The sequence below is a fragment of the Galleria mellonella genome, unplaced genomic scaffold (genome assembly GCF_026898425.1).
Source record: "Galleria mellonella isolate WM207_F2 unplaced genomic scaffold, CSIRO_AGI_GalMel_v1 utg200, whole genome shotgun sequence".
NCBI classification, from domain to species: Eukaryota; Metazoa; Arthropoda; class Insecta; order Lepidoptera; family Pyralidae; genus Galleria; species Galleria mellonella.
The window spans coordinates 3,878,314-3,904,197 of record NW_026442034.1 but is presented as its reverse complement, the minus strand read 5'-3'; the positions used below and the strand labels follow the sequence as shown (position 1 = coordinate 3,904,197).

Here is a 25,884-nt window from a genome sequence, read left to right as displayed (position 1 = left end):
GTACACGGGTAATTAACATTCTAATTTAACACATAGAATACTTTATATAGGTACTGATTCACGTGAGCAAAGTCACGGGAAACGACTAGTAATTTATAAATTATCGACTTAGCTTATTTTGGCTTAAAGTTGATAACTTGAGCTAAAATAATATGACGTTATTTTAACTATAAAAAGCTATAGAACCGGTAAACATGTTAACGATATTATATGATATGAACTTTGATCTTGGCTTTAGTCGGAGGATATCCTTGTAAGCCTCAACATTAACTTTGATATATGAAAATTACATTCCCGATATATTTCGTAACAGTAAATACATGCTAGTTAGGTACATTTATTTTTCTGCACGCAAAGAAACGTATTTTCCATATTTAAAAAAAAGTAAACAGTGACGTTATTAAATTCTTTGTCAATCTTTTCAATCTATGTAATATACAAGGTGAAGCGATAAGATCTAATAGCTGTATATGTTAAATAACATAAAAATAACGATTACCTTCCAAATTATATATTTCATGTACATACCCGAAATGGAAATATTTTTCCGGCAAGTCAAAACGTTTCAAATTCACGCACTAATTCTTAATTGAATATTTTTAATACAACGAAGACATAAAATATAATTTGACATAAAATATACTTACTGTCTCCTGGTAACTGCCACCGCAATGCATTTACACTTGCTACATAAGACGTATCGCTCAAGTATTGTCTCATCAGCCTTTAACTGTCCACTGCTGAACATAGACATCACCTTATGGGTTCTGCTAGTACTCGCCACGCTTAGTAGGCAGTTTGGCAGCCGCAGTTAGGATTTAGGGTTGTTATTCAACAGAATTAATAAATAAGACAAATATACTCATGCAGGCAACAATGACTGAATGAAATGTTTAATTATTAGACATAGATTTTCTTTTATTAAAAATTTGTGTCCGACCGAAACAGATTTTACAGCCAAAACCGAAAGCGAAACTTAATGAAACATATTTAAAATTTCTCTTCTATGCTGAAATCTAGTGTATTTTTTACACAATTATTTACACAAACACACAGATAGTTAAAGGGTAATAATAAACACTAATTAAAGTATGTAACAAATATGTTTTATATATTTATATGTAAAAACATGTTAAAATTATGACTTATTCTTGGAAGGAAACTTAAAAAAAACAACTCAATTAGATACACACACAACACAAACACACACACAAAGTTTCGGCGCGCCCGAAAGTTTCGGAAAATTTTTGGCCGAAACCGAAACTAAGGTCGAAAGTAGAATTTCTGACCGAAACTAGCCGAAACCGAAACCGAAAGATCAAATCAAACTGTAAATAAAATGGATCAAATTGTTGTTGATGAATACAATTATTATATATTGAAGTTTCAGTGTATCGTAGGCATGGTATTTTACATTAGTAGTGATAAAATCTTAGATGTAGGTTATTTGAAGAATAAAAAAAAAATGAACCGTTTTATTTGCGTGATTAAACTAATACAATCAAGCAAATCAATGCAGTTGTAATGTACTAAACGGAATGTTTGTATAGCCCATATTCGCGGAGACCACATTGTTGTACAAACTCGTGTCTACCATCTTTGCTTATTCTGTTTGACGTGTACATAATATTGTTAACATGCTATACTTAAGGTTCGTACACATTATAGCAAAACCCAACGCAATGCAATGCGGAAAATTTTCGTATCGAAAATTGCTGTAATGTTTAAATTTACTGTCTTCTATTTTGTTTTGACGTGTACCATAGATCATATAGATGGTTGAGACTTTTGACATATTCTCTCTAATCTGTATTGTTCATTTTTAAAACAAAATGGTACCATGCTATTTTCTGTATTTAACTTCTATTCAATAATAAAATAGTTTCAATAAAATAACAAAAAATTAGACAGTGATAGAAGGAATTTGGGTAATAACAGTGACGTTTTAAAGATTATTTTCCAATTGGGCTTTGTCCTTTAAAAAGTCTCATAATATGTTCTCTCAGACATGTGTTTGCGCATAGCTGAGGGATTTGGTCGAAGCCTGGCGTGAACGAGGAGGTTTAAAACAGTCACTTTACTCTTGACAACCGTCGGACGGATTGATTGCCAATTAAACGCATATTTGTGGCAATGTTTGTTGTGACTCGTTTCAGTATGCTGTGCATTGGAAGACGCATTATATATTTTTTCGATTAATCGGAATCATCATAAGCAACTTCACCTTCCAATTGAAAAAATATCATCGTCATATCAGTTGTTAACTGACCACTGTAAAGTATAGGCTTCCCCCGTAAGGAGGACTTCGCCAGTAGTTGCCACGCTTGGCGCTTCGGGTTTGCAACCGTAGTTAGGCTTTGGTGATGTTTTAAGAGATCACTGCTGCCCAATCCTCGACTATCAAGTTTCCTTAGTCGCCTCTTACGACGAAGAGTTTGACAGCCCCATTGCTGTTAATATGCCCTAGTAAGTCGACCTACATATGGTTCCCCCTGGAAACCATTGTGAACAATTCTTGTTGAATTCGTCACGATGGGCTAACTGACCTGCTTCATCCTCATCTATCATCCTTCACTGGTGTCCCGCTGGAGTATACCAATAGCGCGGGTGGGTTTACCATTCCATTATCACCCATTAAAAAAAAACAGAATTGAAGAATAGAAATATTGATATATGCAGAGAAATCTTCATGATTTTGATACATCAGCTGCACATTCTTTGTTTGAGCATTAAAGTGAAATGCGGTTCCCGAAATCAATAACTAGCTAAGCAGCATACTTCTTGACTATGATTTATATATTATTGCGCTATAGCCGAAATACGCCTACCGATGTGCTTTGGCGTAATTTTTAATTGTGCTACGTTGCGGTACCGGCGACTCTAATGTACGCCTAGCTTTATAGCTCCTATTGTTACATCACCAATGCTAACCGTTTACAAATTATAGTAACAAATATGAAGACAACGTAACTACTATAAATTTGTACACGTATTTATCAGCTCTACAGATGGTTCAAGTATTCAAGCAATATTCTAACCATTATTTATTCGTTTAATAAAAACCTAACATTAAAGGCTAAAATTATGGGTCTCGTCTAGAAGCATGTATTTTGCACAGAAGCTTCTTAAATAAAGTGGAATTAAATAATGCAGACATGAGCATAAAGAACCTATTTACAAAATTCATCTCTGATAGGAGTTAATATAAGATGAAAAGTTTTAAGAAACTCGACTTGATTCGATAATAACTGTCACAATTGGAGTTTGGGTTTTTTTTTTATAAAACAAACGATTATTTTTATTGTTAGGAAGACAAACGAGAGATGTGATAGGAAGTGGCTACCATCGCCCATGAACACTTGCAACACGAAGGGAATTGCCTGTGTATCGTCGCCGCTGGCCTTTCTAGTAACATGCAAAATGCACATGGTCTTTGCAAATATCCTTATTAATAAATCAATCACAAGTGCAAAAGTAGCCTTTAATATGCTGTTTTAATTCATAAACGTCAGTGGCAGACAGATAATGAATAGAAAAAGTTGAGTTCACTTTTGCCCTCGTGATACGTTATCGATATTTGTATAAAAATAGACGAGAAAAGACCTTAGGTTATAAACACTGAACTTGTTATAAACACTAATAAGTAACCTTAATGAATGGCAGCAATTTGACATTTGTTTTAATACGCCAGACGTCGACATAACGACGGGCATTCGTTACGTAAAAAGGGGATGCTTACTGTGCGAAGACAAAAGATCTCACGCCCTCATGGGGGTCGTTTGCCCCACGTGGGAACACCACGTGTCGACATTTATAACAGCTATTTCTACGAGTGCTCCACTCATTATGAAGTCTTCAAATAACTAATTTTATTTAACTTTTATTTACCAGAGGGAGACTTTGTACAAAAGTCTTTTGCTTGAGCATCTATGTCCCATTCGTGTTTCTACTGTGAAGCAATTGTTTGCATGGCTGTGTTTTAATTTAAAGGGTGGGATATGGCAGTGAATTTACAGGGCACAGAGGAATAACATCTGAGTCCTCAGAAATGGCAACGCTTAGGGTGTATCATGGGCAAAACAGTATTCTCTGTTATGCCCATGGTACTGCTCATGTTTATATGTGACGATTACCACTCCATCATTCCGGTTCCGTCAGGTGAGCCGTCAGCTTGTTTGCCATTTTAAGTTGCATAAAAAATAACTATTTTTTTATACCACAAAGGTGATAAACACGCATACAGCTCGTCTGATGGTAAACAGTCACTGTAGCCTATGGACGCCTCTTACACTAGAAGTGTCACGTAACTATTATGATCGTCCTTTATACGTAAAAATTTTGAGATTTGTTGAAATAAACCCGCTTGCCAAGCGTGGCAACTACTAGCAAAACTCCCCTTATGGGGAAGGCGTACGTTTAGCAGTTGACAGATAGCGGCTGATATAAATACGCTAATGTAAAACTTTCTTTAAACGTTCTTGGAGTATTAATTAATTATAAAGATACTTCTATATAATTAATAATTTATGGTTGTAATAGCATTCTATTTTTTGTTATTTTTATCTGTCCACAATTAGCGAACCTTTGTAAGGTTTACGTGTAAATATTATAGAGTAATCCATATGAAAAATAGCGTGTATGGGGAATCTATATATATGAACCCGTTACCCATAATTTTATTACCCGTTACGTTATTTATATCCTCGGAAACTATTAATGTAATTATACAACCGCGAATAACCCTTTATGTCGTTTTATCATGAATTGAACGCAATACTGATGCAAATACATACTTGTACATACATATATACATGTCTGTCACGCCTGTGTCCCATTAGGGTAGTTAGAAACAATGGAACGCCAAATGATTCGATTCAAACAAACCTCTTTCGCTTCTTCCACATTCATCAATCTTTTCATACACGCTCGCCGGTTACGGGTACTTTTAATTTGACCCTTCTTCAGCACGTCGCTGAACGTACTTGAACGCCGTCGCCGAACGTATTTTTTTTATAAATATGTAATCATGATTACTTCACCAATTCTGGACTGATTTTAATTATTCTTTTTACACTCAATTATCTTTGGCCCTATGTTAATTTTGTGACGATTAAAGTCGCCGTTTTTCTTTGCGGAACTAGATTCTGCTCGTTGCGAGCTAAATCTTTTTTAGTAGACACACTATTTCATGTTCTAAATTAAAATTTTATCAATCTATAATGTCTATGAAACAATTCATTCGGTGATGTTTTTTATCGTAATTTAAATGACTGATTTTTTATTTTATAAATTCATATATGATTTTAACCAGATGTGTTCCGTTCATTTATTAAAGACAATTTAATCAACTATGTAAGGATGGCATACAAAGTCAAAACTAACTGGTATAAGGTACAGGCAGATATCCATTCTGCGATTAGTGCCGCATGAGTGCGCCAACTTTCTCCGCCCATTGTTGCCTGTATCTGATTGAAAGCACGGTTTGCGAATCATTACTGTCTAGAACAGGCGCAGTGCTATCATATACCATTTTACTAACGCTAATTGCTTCTTCGTTGTCTAGTTTATATAATTTTTATTTAGAGGAAAGTAGATTATTAACGGGTAAGGAAATTTTACACGATTGCCCGTATGCAAAAGCTACAAATTACTCAGCGGGCTATGGAGTGGGCTATGCTCGGAGTTTTTTTGCGTTTTTATTTTTATTTTTTATTTATTCATTTATTTTATATCCGCAAAAGAACCAATGTAACCGACATAGCCTGTAGGATAAGCAAGCTGAAATGGCAATGAGCTGGTCACAAAACTCAAAGAAGCGACAACTGATGGAGAAGAAAAGTTCTTGAGTGGAGGCCCCATACGGGCAATCGCAGTGTAGGACGATTACTAGGTGGAGTAGCTCAGGACCGTTCCTTATGGCAATTTATGGGAGAGACCTATGTCCAGCAGTGGACGGATAATGGCTGAAATGATGAATGGAATTTTATTAACTACAGCAGTCAATACATTGATATTTTACGAATATATTAGTTTGAGGACGTCTACCATAAATGAAATTTCAAAATTTCGCACTCGAATTTCATGTTTTAATTCATACCGAAATCGGCCTAGTAAATGGAGCTTAACATTTCATCCGTCATAAATTCTGCCATTATAGTCCAAAGGTATTTTAATATTTTTAAACGGTATGTATTATGTAATTTTAACATAAAATATTTGGTTCGTTCGGCGCCGAAATTTCGGAAAACATTTCATGGTAGGCCCTCTGTAACTATGATGGTTTACGATAATGATCATGAAATTGTCTATTATATCCAATAAGTACATACATATGTACACATAAATAGACACACAAATAGATAACTTCAAAACATATTACGTATAGACACGTGATGCGTGTTTTAAGAAAGATATTAAGTATGAATGTGGATGGCTATAAGGACGGAGGAAGAGTTAAAAAGATAGATAGATAGATAGATAACCTTTATTACCAGTATTAAGAAAATAAAAAATTAAAACAATAAAATGAAAAAAAAAATTTGCTGGTAATAGAAGCCGCCTCAGCTGTTGCTTTATATGTACAGCTCCAGCGAGAAGTACTTATATAGCGCTGATTTTCAGGCGGCCCCTTAACTCCTTTACCTTTAGCATGCGTGTGGGTCGCCAATACTTATTTCTCGGATGGGAGACTCAACACGCTTAACAACAAATACATAAAACCTTACAACTAAAACTGAAAAGAACAAACTCTGAATAAATTATCACACTTTACAATGACAGTATCATAAAACGATATTGATGGACTGTGTAAAAGATGATATGGTCAGAATGAGAGTGAATGCATTTTTACATTGCGAATAGAGAAGAACGGAAAAAAAAAAACATATTACGCGGACCTCAAATAATAATTGGGATAAGGCTAAGAAGATTATACATACGTATGTATTTACAATTCGTAAGGTCCAGTCAGTGCCGGATTAACTAATAGGCTGTATAGGGTATGGCTTATGGGCCGCAGATATTAGAAGGCTCTCGCGTACTTCTACCTCGTTCTTGCCTATTCGTATCAATATCAACGCCAAATAAATAGACTATAAATAGTCAAAAGTACTTCTTGACTACAAACTGAAGCTCGAAAGCTAGTATATTTCTCTGATATGTATGAGCTAATTACGAAGTTTGAATGTCCGATGCCGTAAGATGCCTCCATTGAAATGTCAATCAAACTAGGGATGACCGATATTTGTCAATATTATCCTAATATCGATATTAAGAAGCAAAATATCAATGTTTTGATATGGATATTAGTATCTTTAAAATATCGCAATATGAATACTTTAGAATTAATATTGATTTACCAATATTTTATTTAGAAGTATCGATATGTCTTTAGTGTGAATATGGACGGCATAGTAACTTTAGCGTAATAATTAGTAAATTTGGTATAATGGTAAAGTTTTCTAAACGTATAACTAAATAAATCATATCAGTCATACAATACCTAAATAATGAATAATAATAATAATACAGGAGATACGTACCTATTGTGAAATATTTTCAATGACTGATAATATTGTAACAAACTCTTGAACTATTTCTAAAATAAAAAAAAAGAGTTGTCCTCCTCTCTCCTACTTACTGTGCCCAAAAGAGTCCATAATTGAAGTTGAAATGTTATCTACTAATCACATTATGGAATGCAATAAGAAATAAATAAATAAAGTAATAATACTAATAATATAATAATATTTTTTATTCAAGTGAGATACAGTTGCATAAAGTCTTTCCCCATCCCATATAGTAGATACCTGTATACCAAATTTCATAGTGATTAGTTTAGATTATTAGCTAAGAGATAAGAAACAAACATAATTTCACATTTATAATATTAGTAAAGATGCCAATATCGATATTTACGCAATATCACTCCTCCCTAATCGACCGCGTGCACTCAGTTGGCAGACTGTTGGACGCCCGATTGCGTCGTATAAAACTTGATAGCTTTTGCATTCGTATTCAAGTTTAATGTATGGAAATTATGCTAAGACATGCCTCTTGCCTTCCGTGTTTACATATAAGCAATTTACTTCATTTTTAATGTACTTTTGCGCGGCAAACATTGAATGCAAACAGAGACGTTTGCACTGTGGAGAAACAGCCAGTTAATGGTATTGAAAATGTTTATTTTGATTGTGTAATAATCGAATGTCTAATTTAGTTTAGAGAATTTATGAATGGTTCGAATAACTATGATTTTAAGTGATTTCCGTAAAGAGCATCTCTATTCGACTGATTTTTTTTTATGATAGGTTATGCAGTCGAAAAATATATAACTTATAATAACTTTAATCACTATTTAAAAACGTAAAAGTGAAGATGGATCCATGTTTGTTACACTTTCACACAAAAACTATTATATGAATTTAAATGAAATTTGGTACACGGGCAAGGTTATATTCTAACTTAATACATAGGATTCTTTATTTTGGACTAATTATTGAAATAGTTTTGAAATATGTAGTACTAGTTCCGACCTGCGACTTTGTCCGCGTGGCCGGTATAATGTTCGATTACCAAGATAAAAAATAGCCTATGTCCTTTATCCCGTATAGCACGTGTGTATCTTTCGTAGTAATTAATTACCTCATTAAGTCGCTAAGAGACAAATTCACTTTCTTTTTTTTTTTTGTAAGGTTAGTATAGATGTGCACTCGAGTGAAGAGCTTTTAACGTGAACGGTGGACAGTGCCGTGTGCCGTGGCCGCATGTGAACCGCCGTGAGTTGAGATCACGAGTTAGAAAGTGAATTTGGCAACCTACGTGTGTAACCGTGGGAAATTGCCTTGACGTCAACTATACGGAATATGGATAAATAAACTAATCAATACATATAATAAAAGCGTAACTGGTCACTATCTGTATATGGAAGATGTATAAAAAAAACGATTATAAGGGGGGCTTAATGAACGCAATAGAACTCAAGACAATGATTTTTAGAATTTTTATCTGATTGTTTGTGACGGCTTAACCGATTTGAATGCGGTTTTCACTATTGCGGCGACGCGTTACATACAAGTTGTTTGAAAAATATCCAAATACATACAATGAAATTACAGGCTACACAGGTATAAAACCTTAATCCTCAGGAATGGCAACGCATGAGGTATATCATGGGCGACACAGTATACTGTGTTATGCCCTTGTTTACCATTGAAAATTTTATAAAATAAGACGCAGTGACACTGACAGTTTGTGTTGTTATTATTGTAATAATTATACAAAATAAATATTTTTAGTTCAGTATTAATGGAGATAGTTTTGGGAACATACATACTATCTATAATATAATACATGCACAAGTATTATAAACAAAAAGTATTTATTTAATTATTTATTTCTTATTGCATATCATAATAATAATAACTACATGGGACAGATAAAAAAAAACACTAGTTGTCATGTCGTATAGGGAGGTCAAGGATATGGCCTCGGATAGAGCTGGCTGGAAGATGCATGAATTAGAAAAGAAAAGACCATAATGTGATTGGTGAATATTAAAACAACTCTAATTATGGACCCTTTTGGAGATAGCAATTTGGAGAGCCGTTTCTTTTTTTTTACTTCAGAAAGAGTTTATTACAATATTATTTAATCATTGAAATTGTTTCACAATGGTATTTTCTGTTATTATTATTCATTATTTAAGTATTGACATGTATTTATTCATGTTATAATTATTTATTATCAATAATCACTCTGATAACTTAATGGCCACTAACAAATAGTTAAATGATAAAATTACAGCAATATCGGATTTAACTATGTCTTAAATTATTATTTATTTGTAATTATTTGTTTTAAAGATAACAAGATAATTTCAATTTGTTATTCAAGTATTCGTTAATGTTACTATACTATATTTTGTAATTAATAACTTTTTAAGATTCCTTACAAAAATATTGTCATTTTCTTCATTTTTTAATTATTCTGGCAATTTATTATATATTTTAATTGATGACACGAAATGATCCACAAAGTGCATAGCTAACAGAGATGATAGAAGAAACAGTCTATCTCTGTGTTTTAAATCTTACTTTGTTCATTTTTCTTCTCGTATTCAAAGAAATTTGCAATTTTCCAAATTTTTAGAATATACGTACAGGCCAAAATGTGTTCCATGTTTAAAAAAAAATTAGTTTACAACTATCGCGTTTATCTATATTAACTAATATACGGACTAGTTTTTTTTTTTTTTTTTTTAATAGCAAAAGAATGTATTTATTATTTACTTATGTGATAAAATCAAGCTTCATTAAAATCCTATCAGCTGGATGGTGTACGGAGATCCTAAAATATTTTTTTAAAAAAATTTTCAATTTCAGAAATAATTCTTTAAAAGAATGATGTTGTTGTAAAAGTTAATTAACACACTTCTTCGTCCACAGACCGGCTCCGGCAAGACATATACCATGGGCAGCGGGTGGGAGGGCGAGGGCGAGGGCCAGGAGGAGCGGCGGGGCATCATCCCCCGCGCTATCCGCGACCTTTTCGCCGGCGCCGAGGCGAGAACTGAGACTGCTCGCGCCCAGGGTCAACTGCCTCCAGAATTCTCAGTGCAGGCACAGTTTATAGAGCTCTACAACGAGGATATAGTCGATCTGCTTGATCCAGCCAAAGATCCTTTTGCAAAGGTGATTTATGTATTATAATTTTATTACACAATAATGCACTATGTCGGATTTAAGAATTTAAAGCAACTGAAATGAATATCTTACTTTCTACAAATAATATTCCACTTCCTTAAATTACAAATGAAAAAGTATTTTTTTTATTTTTATTTGTTTGTTTTCTTTTAGCGTCTTAACTACTCAACATGTCTGGGCACAATCTGCTTGTATGCCAAATTTATATAAAATTTAGCATACAAGCATATGAAGAATTGACATAAAAGACTTATACAATTTTGTTTTTCACGGGCACAGTTAGTAATTTGAAGGGTATTGTTAAAGAAATATTAATGTAAAGTTTTATTATTTGCTGTTATTATTTTATTGCCTTGGTCCCGATATAGAACGGCCCCCCCCCCCTTCCCATAGGTGTCGTAAGAAACGATGAAGGGAATTTAGTGGTCGAAGGATGAACAGCAGTATCCCCATTAAAACACCAACAAAAGCCTAACTGCGATTGTCAACCCGTCTCCCAAGCGTGGTAAATACTGGTAAAACTCCTCTTATGTGGAAGCCCTATATTCAGCAATGGACAGTTAACGGCTGATAATTTTTTTTTAATGGATGAAAATGGAATGGCAACCTCGCCTGCGCTATCGGTATACGCTGGCGGGGCACTAGTGAGAGGTGATAGGTGAAGGTGAAAGCAGGTCAGTTAACCCATTGTGAAGAATTCCGTGAAAATTAACCATGATGGTTTCCAGAGGGAACCGCGTGGAGGTCGACCTGATAGGGTACATTGCTAGCAGTGGAACTATTAGATCCCATTACTAACAATCCCTTACCCCCCAACGGCTGATGTTATGATGATGATGCCTAGTAGAATAATGGTGATTATATTAAATTAACATCATCAACAGAATTTATCAAAATCAGCATAAGTGAATCCGATTTAATTTGAATTAAACTTTGTACGAGCAATATCATTCATAAATGTTACTTTGTCTAGGGGGCTCTATGATGATTATCAATACTGATTACTAATTAATATTTATATATTGATAACTATCGTAATCAACATAATGAGTATAATTTTCCAATGCACTGATCATTGACACTTATTTTTAGATTAAAATTAAACCCTATTTGCTTGTTACGTCAACAAGAAAATGATTTATCTATTTTTTTTTTTTAATGGGTGATAATAGAATGGTAACCCAGCCTGCGCCACTGGCGGGACACCAGTGAGAGATGATAATGAATTCCTAAAGAATCAATCAATATGATTACCACGTAAAGGTCGACCTGATAGAGGGTGTATAGCAATGGGGTTGTTAGATCCTTATGTATATGTTTATTTGTTTATATATGTAAATTTAGTATGTATGTATATCAATAGTTATTAGTACCGCATTCGAGTATTCTGACACTTCTGTATAGTTGACTGGGAGATAATGCTTTTAGCATTAAGTCCGCCATATACACATATATGTACTAATAAATAAATAAATATACATACACCTCTAATTAGATAAATGATAACAAGCCTGACTGTTAACAAAACCGATTTCCCGTCATGTCACACTAACGAAAGCTCAAGGCTACGCTAGATATATTTTTAAACCATGTTGTAATTAAAGGGTCATGTCCACGGAGCGCGAAGAAATAGTAGTGCAGGGCAGCGGAGCGTGCTATCAGAGTGCTATATAACGAGATAGTGTCGATAAACCGACCGGCTGCCATTAAAACAAGAAAACTGACTTATGAAGTACCGTTATTATCGTAGTATATACAAAGGAGACTTTGTACAAAAGTCGATTGCACTAGTTTTCTACCTTGAAGCAGTTGTGTTTGCATGGCTGTGTTTCAGTTTGAAGAAGCAGAAAGCAGGTCAGTTAACCCATTGTGAAGAATTCCGTGAAAATTAACCATGATGGTTTCCAGAGGGAACCGCGTGGAGGTCGACCTGATAGGGTACATTGCTAGCAGTGGAACTAGTAGATCCCATTACTAACAATCCTTTACCCCCCAACGGCTGATATTATGATGATGATGCCTAGTAGAATAATGATGATTATATTAAATTAACATCATCAACAGAATTTATCAAAATCAGCATAAGTGAATCCGATTTAATTTGAATTAAACTTTGTACGAGCAATATCATTCATAAATGTTACTTTGTCTAGGGGGCTCTAATACGATGATTATCAATACTGATTACTAATTAATATTTATATATTGATAACTATCGTAATCAACATAATGAGTATAATTTTCCAATGCACTGATCATTGACACTTATTTTTAGATTAAAATTAAACCCTATTTGCTTGTTACGTCAACAAGAAAATGATTTATCTATTTTTTTTTTAATGGGTGATAATAGAATGGTAACCCAGCCTGCGCTATCGGTATACACTGGCGGGACACCAGTGAGAGATGATAATGAATTCCTAAAGAATCAATCAATATGATTACCACGTAAAGGTCGACCTGATAGAGGGTGTATAGCAATGGGGTTATTAGATCCTTATGTATATGTTTATTTGTTTATATATGTAAATTTAGTATGTATGTATATCAATAGTTATTAGTACCGCATTCGAGTATTCTGACACTTCTGTATAGTTGACTGGGAGATAATGCTTTTAGCATTAAGTCCGCCATATACACATATATGTACTAATAAATAAATAAATATACATACACCTCTAATTAGATAAATGATAACAAGCCTGACTGTTAACAAAACCGATTTCCCGTCATGTCACACTCGAAAGCTCAAGGCTACGCTAGATATATTATCGTAAACCATGTTGTAATTAAAGTGGTCACTGTCCACGGAGCGCGAAGAAATAGTAGTGCAAGCGGAGCGTGCTATCAGAGTGCTATATAACGAGATAGTGTCGATAAACCGACCGGCTTACGTGATTTCCATTAAAACAAGAAAACTGACTTATGAAGTACCGTTATTATCGTAGTATAGTATACAAAGGAGACTTTGTACAAAAGTCGATTGCTTGGGTACCTCTGTCCCATTCCCGTTTTCTACCTTGAAGCAGTTGTGTTTGCATGGCTGTGTTTCAGTTTGAAGCAAGCAGGTGAAAGCAGGTCAGTTAACCCATTGTGAAGAATTCCGTGAAAATTAACCATGATGGTTTCCAGAGGGAACCGCGTGGAGGTCGACCTGATATACATTGCTAGCAGTGGAACTATTAGATCCCATTACTAACAATCCCTTACCCCCCAACGTGATGTTATGATGATGATGCCTAGTAGAATAATGGTGATTATATTAAATTAACATCATCAACAGAATTTATCAAAATCAGCATAAGTGAAATATCATTCATAAATGTTACTTTGTCTAGGGGGCTCTAATACGATGATTATCAATACTGATTACTAATTAATATTTATATATTGATAACTATCGTAATCAACATAATGAGTATAATTTTCCAATGCACTGATCATTGACACTTATTTTTAGATTAAAATTAAACCCTATTTGCTTGTTACGTCAACAAGAAAATGATTTATCTATTTTTTTTTTAATGGGTGATAATAGAATGGTAACCCAGCCTGCGCTATCGGTATACACTGGCGGGACACCAGTGAGAGATGATAATGAATTCCTAAAGAATCAATCAATATGATTACCACGTAAAGGTCGACCTGATAGAGGGTGTATAGCAATGGGGTTGTTAGATCCTTATGTATATGTTTATTCGTTTATATATGTAAATTTAGTATGTATGTATATCAATAGTTATTAGAACCGCATTCGAGTATTCTGACACTTCTGTATAGTTGACTGGGAGATAATGCTTTTAGCATTAAGTCCGCCATATACACATATATGTACTAATAAATAAATAAATATACATACACCTCTAATTAGATAAATGATAACAAGCCTGACTGTTAACAAAACCGATTTCCCGTCATGTCACACTCGAAAGCTCAAGGCTACGCTAGATATATTTATCGTAAACCATGTTGTAATTAAAGTGGTCACTGTCCACGGAGCGCGAAGAAATAGTAGTGCAGGGCAGCGGAGCGTGCTATCAGAGTGCTATATAACGAGATAGTGTCGATAAACCGACCGGCTTACGTGATTTCCATTAAAACAAGAAAACTGACTTATGAAGTACCGTTATTATCGTAGTATAGTATACAGAGGAGACTTTGTACAAAAGTCGATTGCTTGGGTACCTCTGTCCCATTCGTGTTTCTACCTTGAAGCAGTTGTGTTTGCATGGCTGTGTTTCAGTTTGAAGGGTGGGATATGGCGTGAATTTACAGGGTACAGAGAAATGGCAACGCATGGGGGTATCATGGGCGAAACAGTATACTCTGTTATGTCCATAGTACTGCTCATGTCTATAGGCAACGGTTATCACTTTCCATCAGCTGGGCCGTCGGCTTGTTTGCCATTTTAAGCTTTATAAAAAAAGTATGCTGATTTCATATTTACACCGACTCTTTTTTATTATTCTAAATTTTGTAACAATATTTTAATGGTTAATAAGTGTAGTCACGACATAGAATAGCCCATCCCTTCCTTTTCCGTGGGTGTCGTAAGAAGCGACTAAGGTAGGGATGGGCAGCAGCGTCCCTCTTTAAACATCTCTAAAAGCCTAACTGCGATTGCCAACCCGTCTGCCAAGCATGGCAACTACTGGCAAAACTCCCCTTATGGGAAAGGCTTATGTTTAACAGTGTACAGTTAATGGCTGAAATAATAATAATAATAATAAGTCTCATAGTACGTGTATACCAAATTTCATAGTGATTCATTAAGCTGTTAAGGCACTATAAGGTAACAAACAAACTCACTTTCATATTTGTAGTATTAGTAGAATGGGATACTTCTTTCTTAATTATTGCGATCAAAAGACATATTACAGCTACATATATGTATATATAATTAAATATCTCATTTACAGAGCGCCCTAAGAATAACAGAAGATGGCTGCGGTGGTGTCCGTGTAGTTGGCGCTTCTACCCGCACTGTGAGGGGCGTAAGGGACGCCCTGGGAGCACTCCGAGCAGGAGCTTTAGCCAGAACCACTGCAGCCACCAACATGAACTCCTCCTCCTCGCGGTCACACGCCGTATTCACCCTGATGATGCGACAAAGGCGATTAGCTGCTGATCAGGACATGGTCGATCGGGATACAGAAACGGAAACCTCTGACCAGTACGAAACGCTGACAGCGAAGTTTCATTTTGTCGATTTAGCTGGCTCCGAGCGACTTAAGCGTACAGGTATGTCTCTTTTAATTAAATTATTTTATTAAATATTATATCTTTACATTATTGTCTATATCTTTAATCCTCGATAATTTATCATTGTTTTGTATTGATCCTACGCAATAATGTACGTAAATTTGGCGTGATCTTTGTGCCTACAAAATCAATTAATTAATGTGAGATCTTGATATAAAATATAGCTGGTCATCGATGGATATAAGTGACTCATCATCATCTTCCTACCCTTATCCCAATTATTATTTGGGGTCGGCGTAATATGGTTTTATCCATATTACAAAAGGATTTAGCTTATAGTTTTACGACCGGCCGCCTGCCTGACGTCAACCCGCTTTGGGAAGCTAGATGGGAAGGAAAATGGATATAAGTGACTAAATATAGAAAATGTTTATGTTCTGTGATAATAAATACCATAACATATACTATATGAGCTGTTAACTGTCCACTACTGGATAATGGCTTCCCCCTTTGGGGGATGGGGGTTGCCAGTAGTTGACACGGTTGACAGGCGAGTTGGCAACCACAGTTAGGCTTTGGTGATGTTTAAAGAGGGACGCTGCTGCTCATCCCTCGACCATTATGTTCCTTTAGTTACCTTTTACACACGGGAAACATAGGAGTAGAACATTCTATGCCGAGACCATACGGGTAATAATGAATGATAGGCTAAAATTATATTAACGTTGACTGGTAACTCGTGAAATAATTTACTGTTCAAGTAGAGAAAGTGAGTTAGTAACGGGGAACTATTGCGTTTACTATTGATTACTTAATATTATAATTTGTAAACATATCATAACATCTTTACAAACTTTCACAACTTATTTACTTAGTCAAGTGACTAAAGATTGGATTGAAATTTACACAACCCAGATGAATCATATTTTAGATTAACATAATGCAGTATTCTCTCTATTAGCGTAATGGTTGACTAGTAGGAAATAACATCAAACTCAAAAATCGTGTAATTTGGTATCTGGATAGGTTATTGTTCCGGTCAAGCGACATATCCCAGTTACGGAAATGAAGTTGCAAGTAAAAGCTGATCTCAAAGTAATTTGTTAAAGTTAATTAACATTAAGTATAGAGGAAGTTTTTTTTAATATCACGCCTAAAATGGATTGCAGGTGCGACGGGCGAACGCGCACGCGAGGGCATCTCCATAAACTGCGGACTCCTCGCCCTCGGCAACGTTATATCGGCGCTAGGCGACAAATCGAGGAAGGCGCTACACGTGCCCTACAGAGATTCCAAGTTGACCAGGCTGTTGCAGGATTCCCTGGGAGGTATGCTTGTTTTTTTTTTAATATTTACCTTGGTGATGTGATAGGTTAATACATTACCTCACCCTCCGATGGTCGAAAGTTCAATTCTTGGGCAATACAAACTATTAAATATTCATATTTCGTCTGTCTATTCATAACGAGCGGTTTTCTTGATATTTTTATACATTTATAAAAAGAAAGTAACTATTTAACTGTGTGTCCTGCACCAACGGTACAAGGTTTGTTTAGTTTAAGACTAAATACTGCTATATATATATATATATATATATATATATATATATATACCGTTAACTCAGGCGAAATTACCATTTCATTATCACCTCTTAAAAAAATATTGATAACCGAGTACCTCTTTTTTAAAAAAATGGAATTCTTATTTTTAAATATTTGAATCGTGGAATATTTTCTTATATAATAATAACTAAACGATAATCAATTTCCAGGCAACAGCAATACAGTGATGATAGCGTGCGTGTCGCCGAGCGACCGCGACTTCATGGAGACGCTGAACACGCTCAAGTACGCGAACCGGGCGCGCAACATCAAGAACAGGTGCATCGTGAACCAGGATCTCACCTCGCAGACCATCCGCGTGCTGCGCCAGGAGGTCGCCAAGCTGCAGCTCGAGCTCGCCGAGTACAAACAGGTACATACACTTGCATCAAATATTATATATATATATATATATATATATATATATATATATATATATATATATATATATATATATAGCTTTACTAATTTACTACAATTATAAAAGAGAAATGCGAAATATAGCCGTGTGGTTCCTTTCCTGTGGGTGTCGTAAAAGGCAACTAAGGAAGGGCGAGGGATATGCAGCAGCATCCCTTTTAATCCAAAGCCTAACTGCAGATGCCAATCCGCCTGCCAAGCGTGGCAACTTCTGGCAAAACCCCTCTAGAAGGACACTTATGTTCAGCAGTTGACAGTGAAAGGCTGATATGATGATGTTGATGATAAACCCGAAAGTTTATCAGGATATTTGCCTGGATAGATGTTCGGTAATCTTTCACATAAAACAACTGAACGGATTTGCATGATATTTGGTACACAGATAGATTAAATCCTAACGTACGAGTATATCATTCTTTATATACTGATACACGCGGGCGAAGCTACGGGATACAACTAGTATTATAGATTTTATACTGATTTTGTTTATTATCTATTGGCCTTAACTGCTTCACCAGTTGTTATAAAATTCGGTAAACATAGACTATTTGGATTGGAGAAGAACATAGCATATTTTATTATCCCAGTCAATCGTTGTATCACGGTCAAAATCGCGTGTAAAAACTAGTATTTTATCTACATACGTCGTAAGTTCCTTATCTTCGCCAATTCTGAACCTATTTTGATAATTCATTTATCAATCGTTAGGGTTTCCTTCTGTATTGATTTCATATTCAGTTTGCCATGACTGAAGTTGCTATTTTTTTTTTTTTGCAATGTACCAAATTATTTAAACTCGTACTTTTTACATAGGGCAAGCGCATAATATCAGAAAACGGAGAAGAGGGCTGGAGCGATGTTGTCCAAGAGAACGCGATACTCACCGGCGAGGTGGAATCTCTGCGGCGGCGCGTGAAGGCAATGCAAGGCACCATAGAGCAACTGTCCGCTAGAAACAGCGAGCTGCTGGCCGAGAAAGCGCTGGGCACGTGGGCGCCTAAGGATGGCAGTCCTGACGCTACAGACTGTTCACTCACCGCGTTGGTACAGGTAGGTGACTTTAAGCAAAGCGGCCTGCCTGATAACCCTTGGCCGATTAACAGCCCTATTGCTAGCAATATGCTCTATCAGGTCGACCTCCATGCAGTCCGCCCTGGAAACTATCGTGTTACCAACCATCGGTTAATTCTTAGTTCTTATATATCAGTGTTTTTCAAAGTGTGGGTCGCGACCTCTTAGGGGATCCCCGAACATCTACAAAGGTTCACAGAAGGTCGCGAAGCAGTGAAAAATCAACAGTTCCGTAAATACATTAATCAATCAATAATACATAATGAAGTATCTATAACAGACATCGATTACATGTCTGTTTAAGATACTTATTTATACTATAATAAATAATACATTATTTTATTTAATCGATACCTAACTGTGAATATAAATACAACTGTACGGATTTCATAATTGTACTATAATAAAATTCATACACGTTCGAAAACGTGGAGGGTAGGGGGTCGCAAGATATTTTTACATATTAAAGGGGTCGCGTCATGAAAAAGATTGAAAAACACTGATATATATCACTCGCTGGTATTCCATCAGCATATATTGATGGTGCAGGTGGTGTTACCATTCCATCATCACCCATTAAAATAAAATACAACCCCTGGAGAAAGTGTTCCAATCAGTTCAACCGTCGGGGTTACAATCAGAGTTTCCATAACTCCTTTCACCCTGTGGAAAGTCCCCGGAGATAGGGCGGAAAGCGTCGCATTATAATAATGCTAGCTTAGGCCAGTTCTGTGGGGAAGGATCAACCCGTGCAGGACCAGCCTTTGGAGCATTGCTCAGAGCACAGCTAACCCCTGGAAAATTATTTTGACTGCACCTCGACGAAGGAAAATAAATCACTGATGTGAGCTGACAGTTGCTACCGCTAGGCTGAGCCAGCTATTAAATAGTTCCAGTTTCTCCTAGCAGCAGCAGAACAGTTCTTCTGTTCGATCAAAGGTGTTTGTATTTATGTTACATGATATACATACATATTTAGTTATGATTATTACTAATCAATAAATAAACTTTATTCCAAATCATGCGCGCAATGCCACGGGACACAGCTAGTGATTATAAATGTACATTCATGCTGTCCAAGCAAATAGATTACATATATTAATTTCACTTTTAGTCTCATCACTTGACCTCCTTTAGAAAGTGAGGTGAATCCATCGCGTTACGGAGGCAAGTACACTCTGTATTGCGGTGAAAGTGGCGTCTCCAATAACGAATGTAATATAAATATTATTTAACGAATTGTACCTAAAACATGTAATCAGTGAGTTGTCATTGTAACATGTGATTGCACCATAGTCGTCATTACAGCCTTTAACTGTCCACTGCTGAACATAACATGCCTCCCCCTTAGGGGTTTTTTTTTATGGGTGAAAATGATATGGTAACCCCGCCTGCGCTAACGGGATACGCTGGCGGAGCACCAGTGAAGGGTGATCGATGAGAATGAAAACAGGCCAGTTAGCCCATCATGATGAATTCATTAGGAATTAACCATGATAGTTTTCAGGGGGAACCGCGAGGAGGTCGACCTGGTTGGGTATATTGCTAGCAATGGGATTCTCAGTCTCCATTACTAACAATTCCTTTTCCCCTTTTATTTCTTAGGGGGTTTTGCCAGTAGTAGCTATGCTTGGCAGGCAGATTGGCAACCGCAGTTAAGCTTTGGAGATGTTTTAAAAGGGACGCTGCTGCTAATCCCTCGCCCTCCCTTAGTCGCCTCTTACTACACCCACGGGAAAAGAAGGCTTGGCCTATTCTACGCCGGGACCACACGGAATTATACCTTATTAATAGCAGTTAAAGGTCGAAGGACCGTTTGTAAGGTCAAAGGCCCGACCGAGGTCGAGGGTCAGAACTTGTCGCCAAAATTATTAAAATTGAAAGGCAAATTTATGCCTCAAAATTATGTCTGTCTTTTCGCTCTATGTCCTAGTCATTTGTTTTGTTCCAAGCCGTCAGTTTTGTTTATAAAATGTCTTAGCGGCCAGTGAGAAAACTGCTCAAAGAGTCCGCAACAAGTGGATAGGCTATGATATGATCAAAATTATCTAAGGATAACTCTATATTAATTTAAACTAAGTCCTATCTTTATCTCTTCGGCTGCTAACAATCCTTACTTGTTATCAGTCATTACTAACAATCCCTTCCCCCTCCCTCTTAGTAACGGATTGTGTGTATGGGTTACTTGTGTGTGCGTGCGCAGGGCTACGTGAGCGAGATCGAGGACCTGCGCGCGCAGCTGCTGGAGGCGACGGCGCTGCAGGAGGCCAGCCGCCGCCGCGAGCTGCAGGCGCGTGCCCGCCACGACTCGCACTCGCTCGACCCGGCCAGCCTGCTCGACGACGCCAAGCGCGAGCTCTACAAGGTATTTTTTAAATGTCATTTATACATACATACACATACATACAAACATACACATACATACATAATACATACATATATAATAATAACAAATAATTCTTTATTAAAGTAACTGGAACCCGTACTTATTATATTTTACAAATTATTATAATTACAATTATAGTTGTGTTCTTTCGACATACTCGTACAACGCAACATAGTGGCTTATGTAGAAAGAATCTAGCCTACTTGCTAACATAGCCAGAACGCAGTTGGCCATATTGCTAACATGGCTAAATGCGTACTGGTAGGTTGGATATCGCGTACTACGTATCGTATTGGAGAAATATGAAGAGAGAAACGATCTATTCTGAACGCAATTTACCTATACATTTTAGACGATGTTTATAAGAGGACATCAATCCGTCCTGCTCTATTCAAAACAGTTCTGTCCTTTTCACGCACTACGTTTATTGGTTGGCGGCTCGGATCATTTTGCCATTGTCGCATTTTTAAATTGTTCTGCTCGTGCAAGATGAAGAGCTGGTTTCTTATTTCGATATATTGTCGTCATTGCCACGTAAATTTCTCCTATAAATAAGTACATTCATCAAAAAGGGGTATAATGTGACAGGAAAAGGAGCTGCTGGCGCGCAGCATGGGCGAGCTGGAGTTGCAGCGCAAGTTGGTGGCGGGCGCGGGCGAGGCGGAGGCGGACGGACAACGGCCCATCGGTGAACGCGAACGCGCCGAGGGCGAGAGCGCAGACGACTCGGACCCTTCCGACGACTAGTCCGACGACGACGACGACGACGACGACTCCGAGTCCAAGGGTATGCTCTATGCTCATTAATATATTTATTTAATATTTTTATTAAAGTAAAACCCTCAGCTAGAATATTACATAGTAAAAAAAAAAAAAACATTAAAACAAAAAGTCAAATACAGGTTTTCACAAATGAAAACCAAATTTAACTAATGGACATGGCATCGCTAATACTTACAATCAACTAAATTAAACTTAGAGTAATAAACACTATAGTAGTACATTGTAGATAAGCAGTTATGCAAAATAAAAAGTTACAATCACACGCACAAAGATGAACCATCAAAGAATAGAATTTAGAGGTATAAGATAAAGGGAACTAACATAAAAATAATTTATGGGGGGGAGGGGAGGTTGGACCCTTAAATATTATGTACACAGAGATACATCTTTGCGCATAGTTAAAGCGCTACACGTAACCTGGGGTAGGCAGCGGATAATTTTTACATGGGCACGCCCCCCTCCGCAACTCCCTCCAATACGATTATGCTTCTAGTTCGCTCAGTACTTTTAATACCAATAAATATTGTAGGACAACGCGCTCTATCAGCACAATTAGCAGCTTTAAGCGAAGATATAGACACGAAGGCGCGCTTGATCGAGCAGCTAGAAGTGTCGCAGCGACGGTTGGCGGCGCTGCGGCAACACTACGAGCAGCGACTCGATACATTGCACCACCAGATCAAAGCTACTAACGACGAGAGGGATAAAGTGCTTGCCTCGCTTAGTGAGTAATTTTTTTTTTTATTTATAACAAGGATGGTTGTCAAGTATACATATATGTGTATACTATGAAGACATATAAGGAAATTGTTTGTTTATTAAGAAATTTAATCATTGTTAATTTAGCATTGCACCTACTAGGTAAATGTGTCGCCTTATATTTTTTATATTAATTTCCTATATTTGTGTTTAGTATATAATATCATTTTTCTCAAACACGCTTGGAAATGTGAGCATTATTTTGACAATCTTCTTCGAAATAAATCACAATTGCCGTACTGGTCAGATACATGTGGGCAGCGGCCGGCAAAAGTTGTATGAAAATCCATCTGTCGTGTTTTGCGACCAGATAAATTACTATGTAAACTCATATCTGTCCTGTAATTTAAAAATGGAATGACCTTTTACTTTGAAACATGGCTACCAAGGAGATAACTAATAAAATGTTTTATTTAAATTTCGAACTGACTTGCAAATAGAAAACTGTTTATTGAAAAAAAAACAAAGGAACATTATGGCGCGTGAAAAATTATTATTGTTCGTTATTCGTCATTGAACTTAAAAAGTAAAATTGTGTTTTTGATTTCCGCGCATTGTTTGAGAAAAGTACTATACAAGCCTTGGCCACAACTAGGCATTGATGGACGAACGTGCAAATGTGGGCCGAGGCGTAGCCGAGGCACACATACGTGAGTCCATCAATGCCTCAGTTACTGGCCGCTGCAGTAATGTACTATTTATTTCTTATCTTTGTCAGTTATATCTCAGTGGAGAGTCCTCATCACCTCAATACAACCCGCAACACATACGATCAACTGATCATTAAATGAGAGTGATTGTAGTTGTTCAATTTGTGGTACTACAGTTGGCCATTACCGTTGCCGCTACAGCTTTCGTGTTATTTTTCCATTGAATATGAATAAGATAAATAGATAGATAAATAATTTATTTGCATTATTTACAGTACACAAACAGCAACAGACACAAATGCAAAGTGAAAAAAGATAAAAAAAGATACATATACAAAAAAAATAAAAAAAAAAAAACAAAAACAAAATCAGAATGCATAAAATTAGTAACAATTTTTTTTTTCTTCATGCGTGTGCCACAGTAAAACAAAATGGCCACAACTCAGCTTTTTGCTTTGCCCTAAAAAGAGCAAAACACTGATATTCTGTTGTGGCCAAAAGTGAGCCGCGAAATACCACTGAAAAAAAAAAATAATAAAAAAAAAAAGAAATATAGATAAAATACATTATGTGCGTTCGTTATATTCGCTATTTAGAAGAAGGGTAGTCAGAAGTTAATTTCTTTTTCAGTTTCAAGCACTCAAAACATAATGAATACCTAAATTATACAAGTCCAAATAATAAATTTAAAGATTTTCTACCTAAGAAACAAAACAACAAAAGAAGAAAACAGTATTTTAAAATGCTGTTCTGCTAGCGTGGTAAATAGTACGCTAATATCCTGTACATATGAAGAGAGAATGTTTGATCAAGTTTATTAAAAAAATCTTTTTTTTTTTAATATAGCTATGCAATCATCGCAACCGACCGAGAAGCTGAAGCGCGTGAAGGAAGAGTACGAACGACGTGTATCAACGATGTCGCGGGAATTAAAGCGGCTGCAAGCGGCGCAACGCGAACACGCACGCCTGCAGCGCTCGCAGCAGCACACCGCGCAGCAGTTGCAAGCGCTGCGGACCGACCTGCAGAACATGAAGCGGGACAAGGTCATTAAGCATTCTTGTTATGTATCCTGGTAACATAATACACCTCTGCAGCGTTTGCAGCGACACACCGCGCAGCAACTCCTAAACGTAGTGCCAGTCTACATTACTACGTTCTATTTTTATTTTAATAAAAAAGTATTGTATTGTATAATATTTATTGTACATAATTTACATTGGACATTAAAAATATAATAGATTTGTTGCTTTTAAAAAATCATACTTAATGTTTAATTACAGGTAAAATTGGTACAACAAATGCGACTAGAAGCCAAACGTCATGCTCAAGCAGAAGCTGCGAGAGCTAAGGAAGTAAGTATACCAGATAATGTAATAAATATATTAATTAACTCGCAAAAAATCTGGAGAAAAGTTTTAAATTTAGAACGTATCTATTTTTATTTATAAGTAATCATATTTTTTAAAATGTATAACTGGCCAGTCTCACATACATTAAAACTTTTTCTCGCAATACTTTCTGAGTGACCTGGTATGTTGACATAATAAAGCTGATATTTTTTTCTTATGATAATTTATTTCTATTTTTATAGGTAGCACAACTACGTAAGGAATCCAGAAGGAATGCTAATACAATTAGATCACTAGAAGCTGAAAAGAAACTTAAAGATCAGGTATTTGTTTATTTTTCTTTCTTTGTTTTCAATAATTATAATATTTATGTGCATATGATTACTAAATTATATTTTTAATACGTTTTCATTAGGTATTAAGGCGAAAACAAGAGGAGGTATCGCTTCTAAGACGAGGAAACCGCGACAAACTAAGTAGTCGAGCTGCGGGTAGACTGCATGGTATGTAATTTTTTTTTAATTTACTGGTTTGTATCATTATTATTTTTTTTTTATGGGACACAATTTAATGGTGTGTGATATAGTCTGCCAAGTTGGTATATCTCCCTTTATGGGGAGGGTTTACTTTCAGCAGCGGAAAGTTAACGGCTGATATGAATATATATGTTTTATTTTTTTATCACAATTTTACCTTTATATTAACCGCGATGGTTTCAAGAATGAACCTCGTAGCGATGGATCTGATAGAGTATATTTTTAGCGGTATTTGTACCTTGACTCTGATTTTTTTTTATGGATGAAAATAGAATGGTAACCCCGCCTGCGCTAACGGGATACGCTGGCGGAGCACCAATGAAGGGAGATAGATGAGAATGAAAACAGGCCAGTTAGCCCATGGTTAACTTAATTAACATGGTTTTAACTATCATGGTTAATTCATGATGAATTCATCAGG

The 25,884-nt window shown here is 36.1% G+C and overlaps 1 protein-coding gene across 1 annotated transcript in view; it reads left to right on the top strand.

The window, feature by feature from the left end:
- Positions 1-25,884, top strand: part of LOC113518100 (kinesin-like protein KIF21B) — a gene marked incomplete at its 5' end in the record, with an annotated part of 55,348 nt that overhangs the window by 16,919 nt on the left and 12,545 nt on the right. The window contains 12 exon segments of the mRNA XM_052894221.1: positions 10,446-10,691; positions 15,623-15,944; positions 17,075-17,233; positions 17,677-17,879; positions 18,740-18,976; positions 21,201-21,362; positions 21,972-22,170; positions 22,696-22,890; positions 24,422-24,621; positions 24,859-24,930; positions 25,170-25,250; positions 25,343-25,430. Of these exon segments, the coding sequence (XP_052750181.1) occupies positions 10,446-10,691; positions 15,623-15,944; positions 17,075-17,233; positions 17,677-17,879; positions 18,740-18,976; positions 21,201-21,362; positions 21,972-22,170; positions 22,696-22,890; positions 24,422-24,621; positions 24,859-24,930; positions 25,170-25,250; positions 25,343-25,430 (2,164 nt within the window).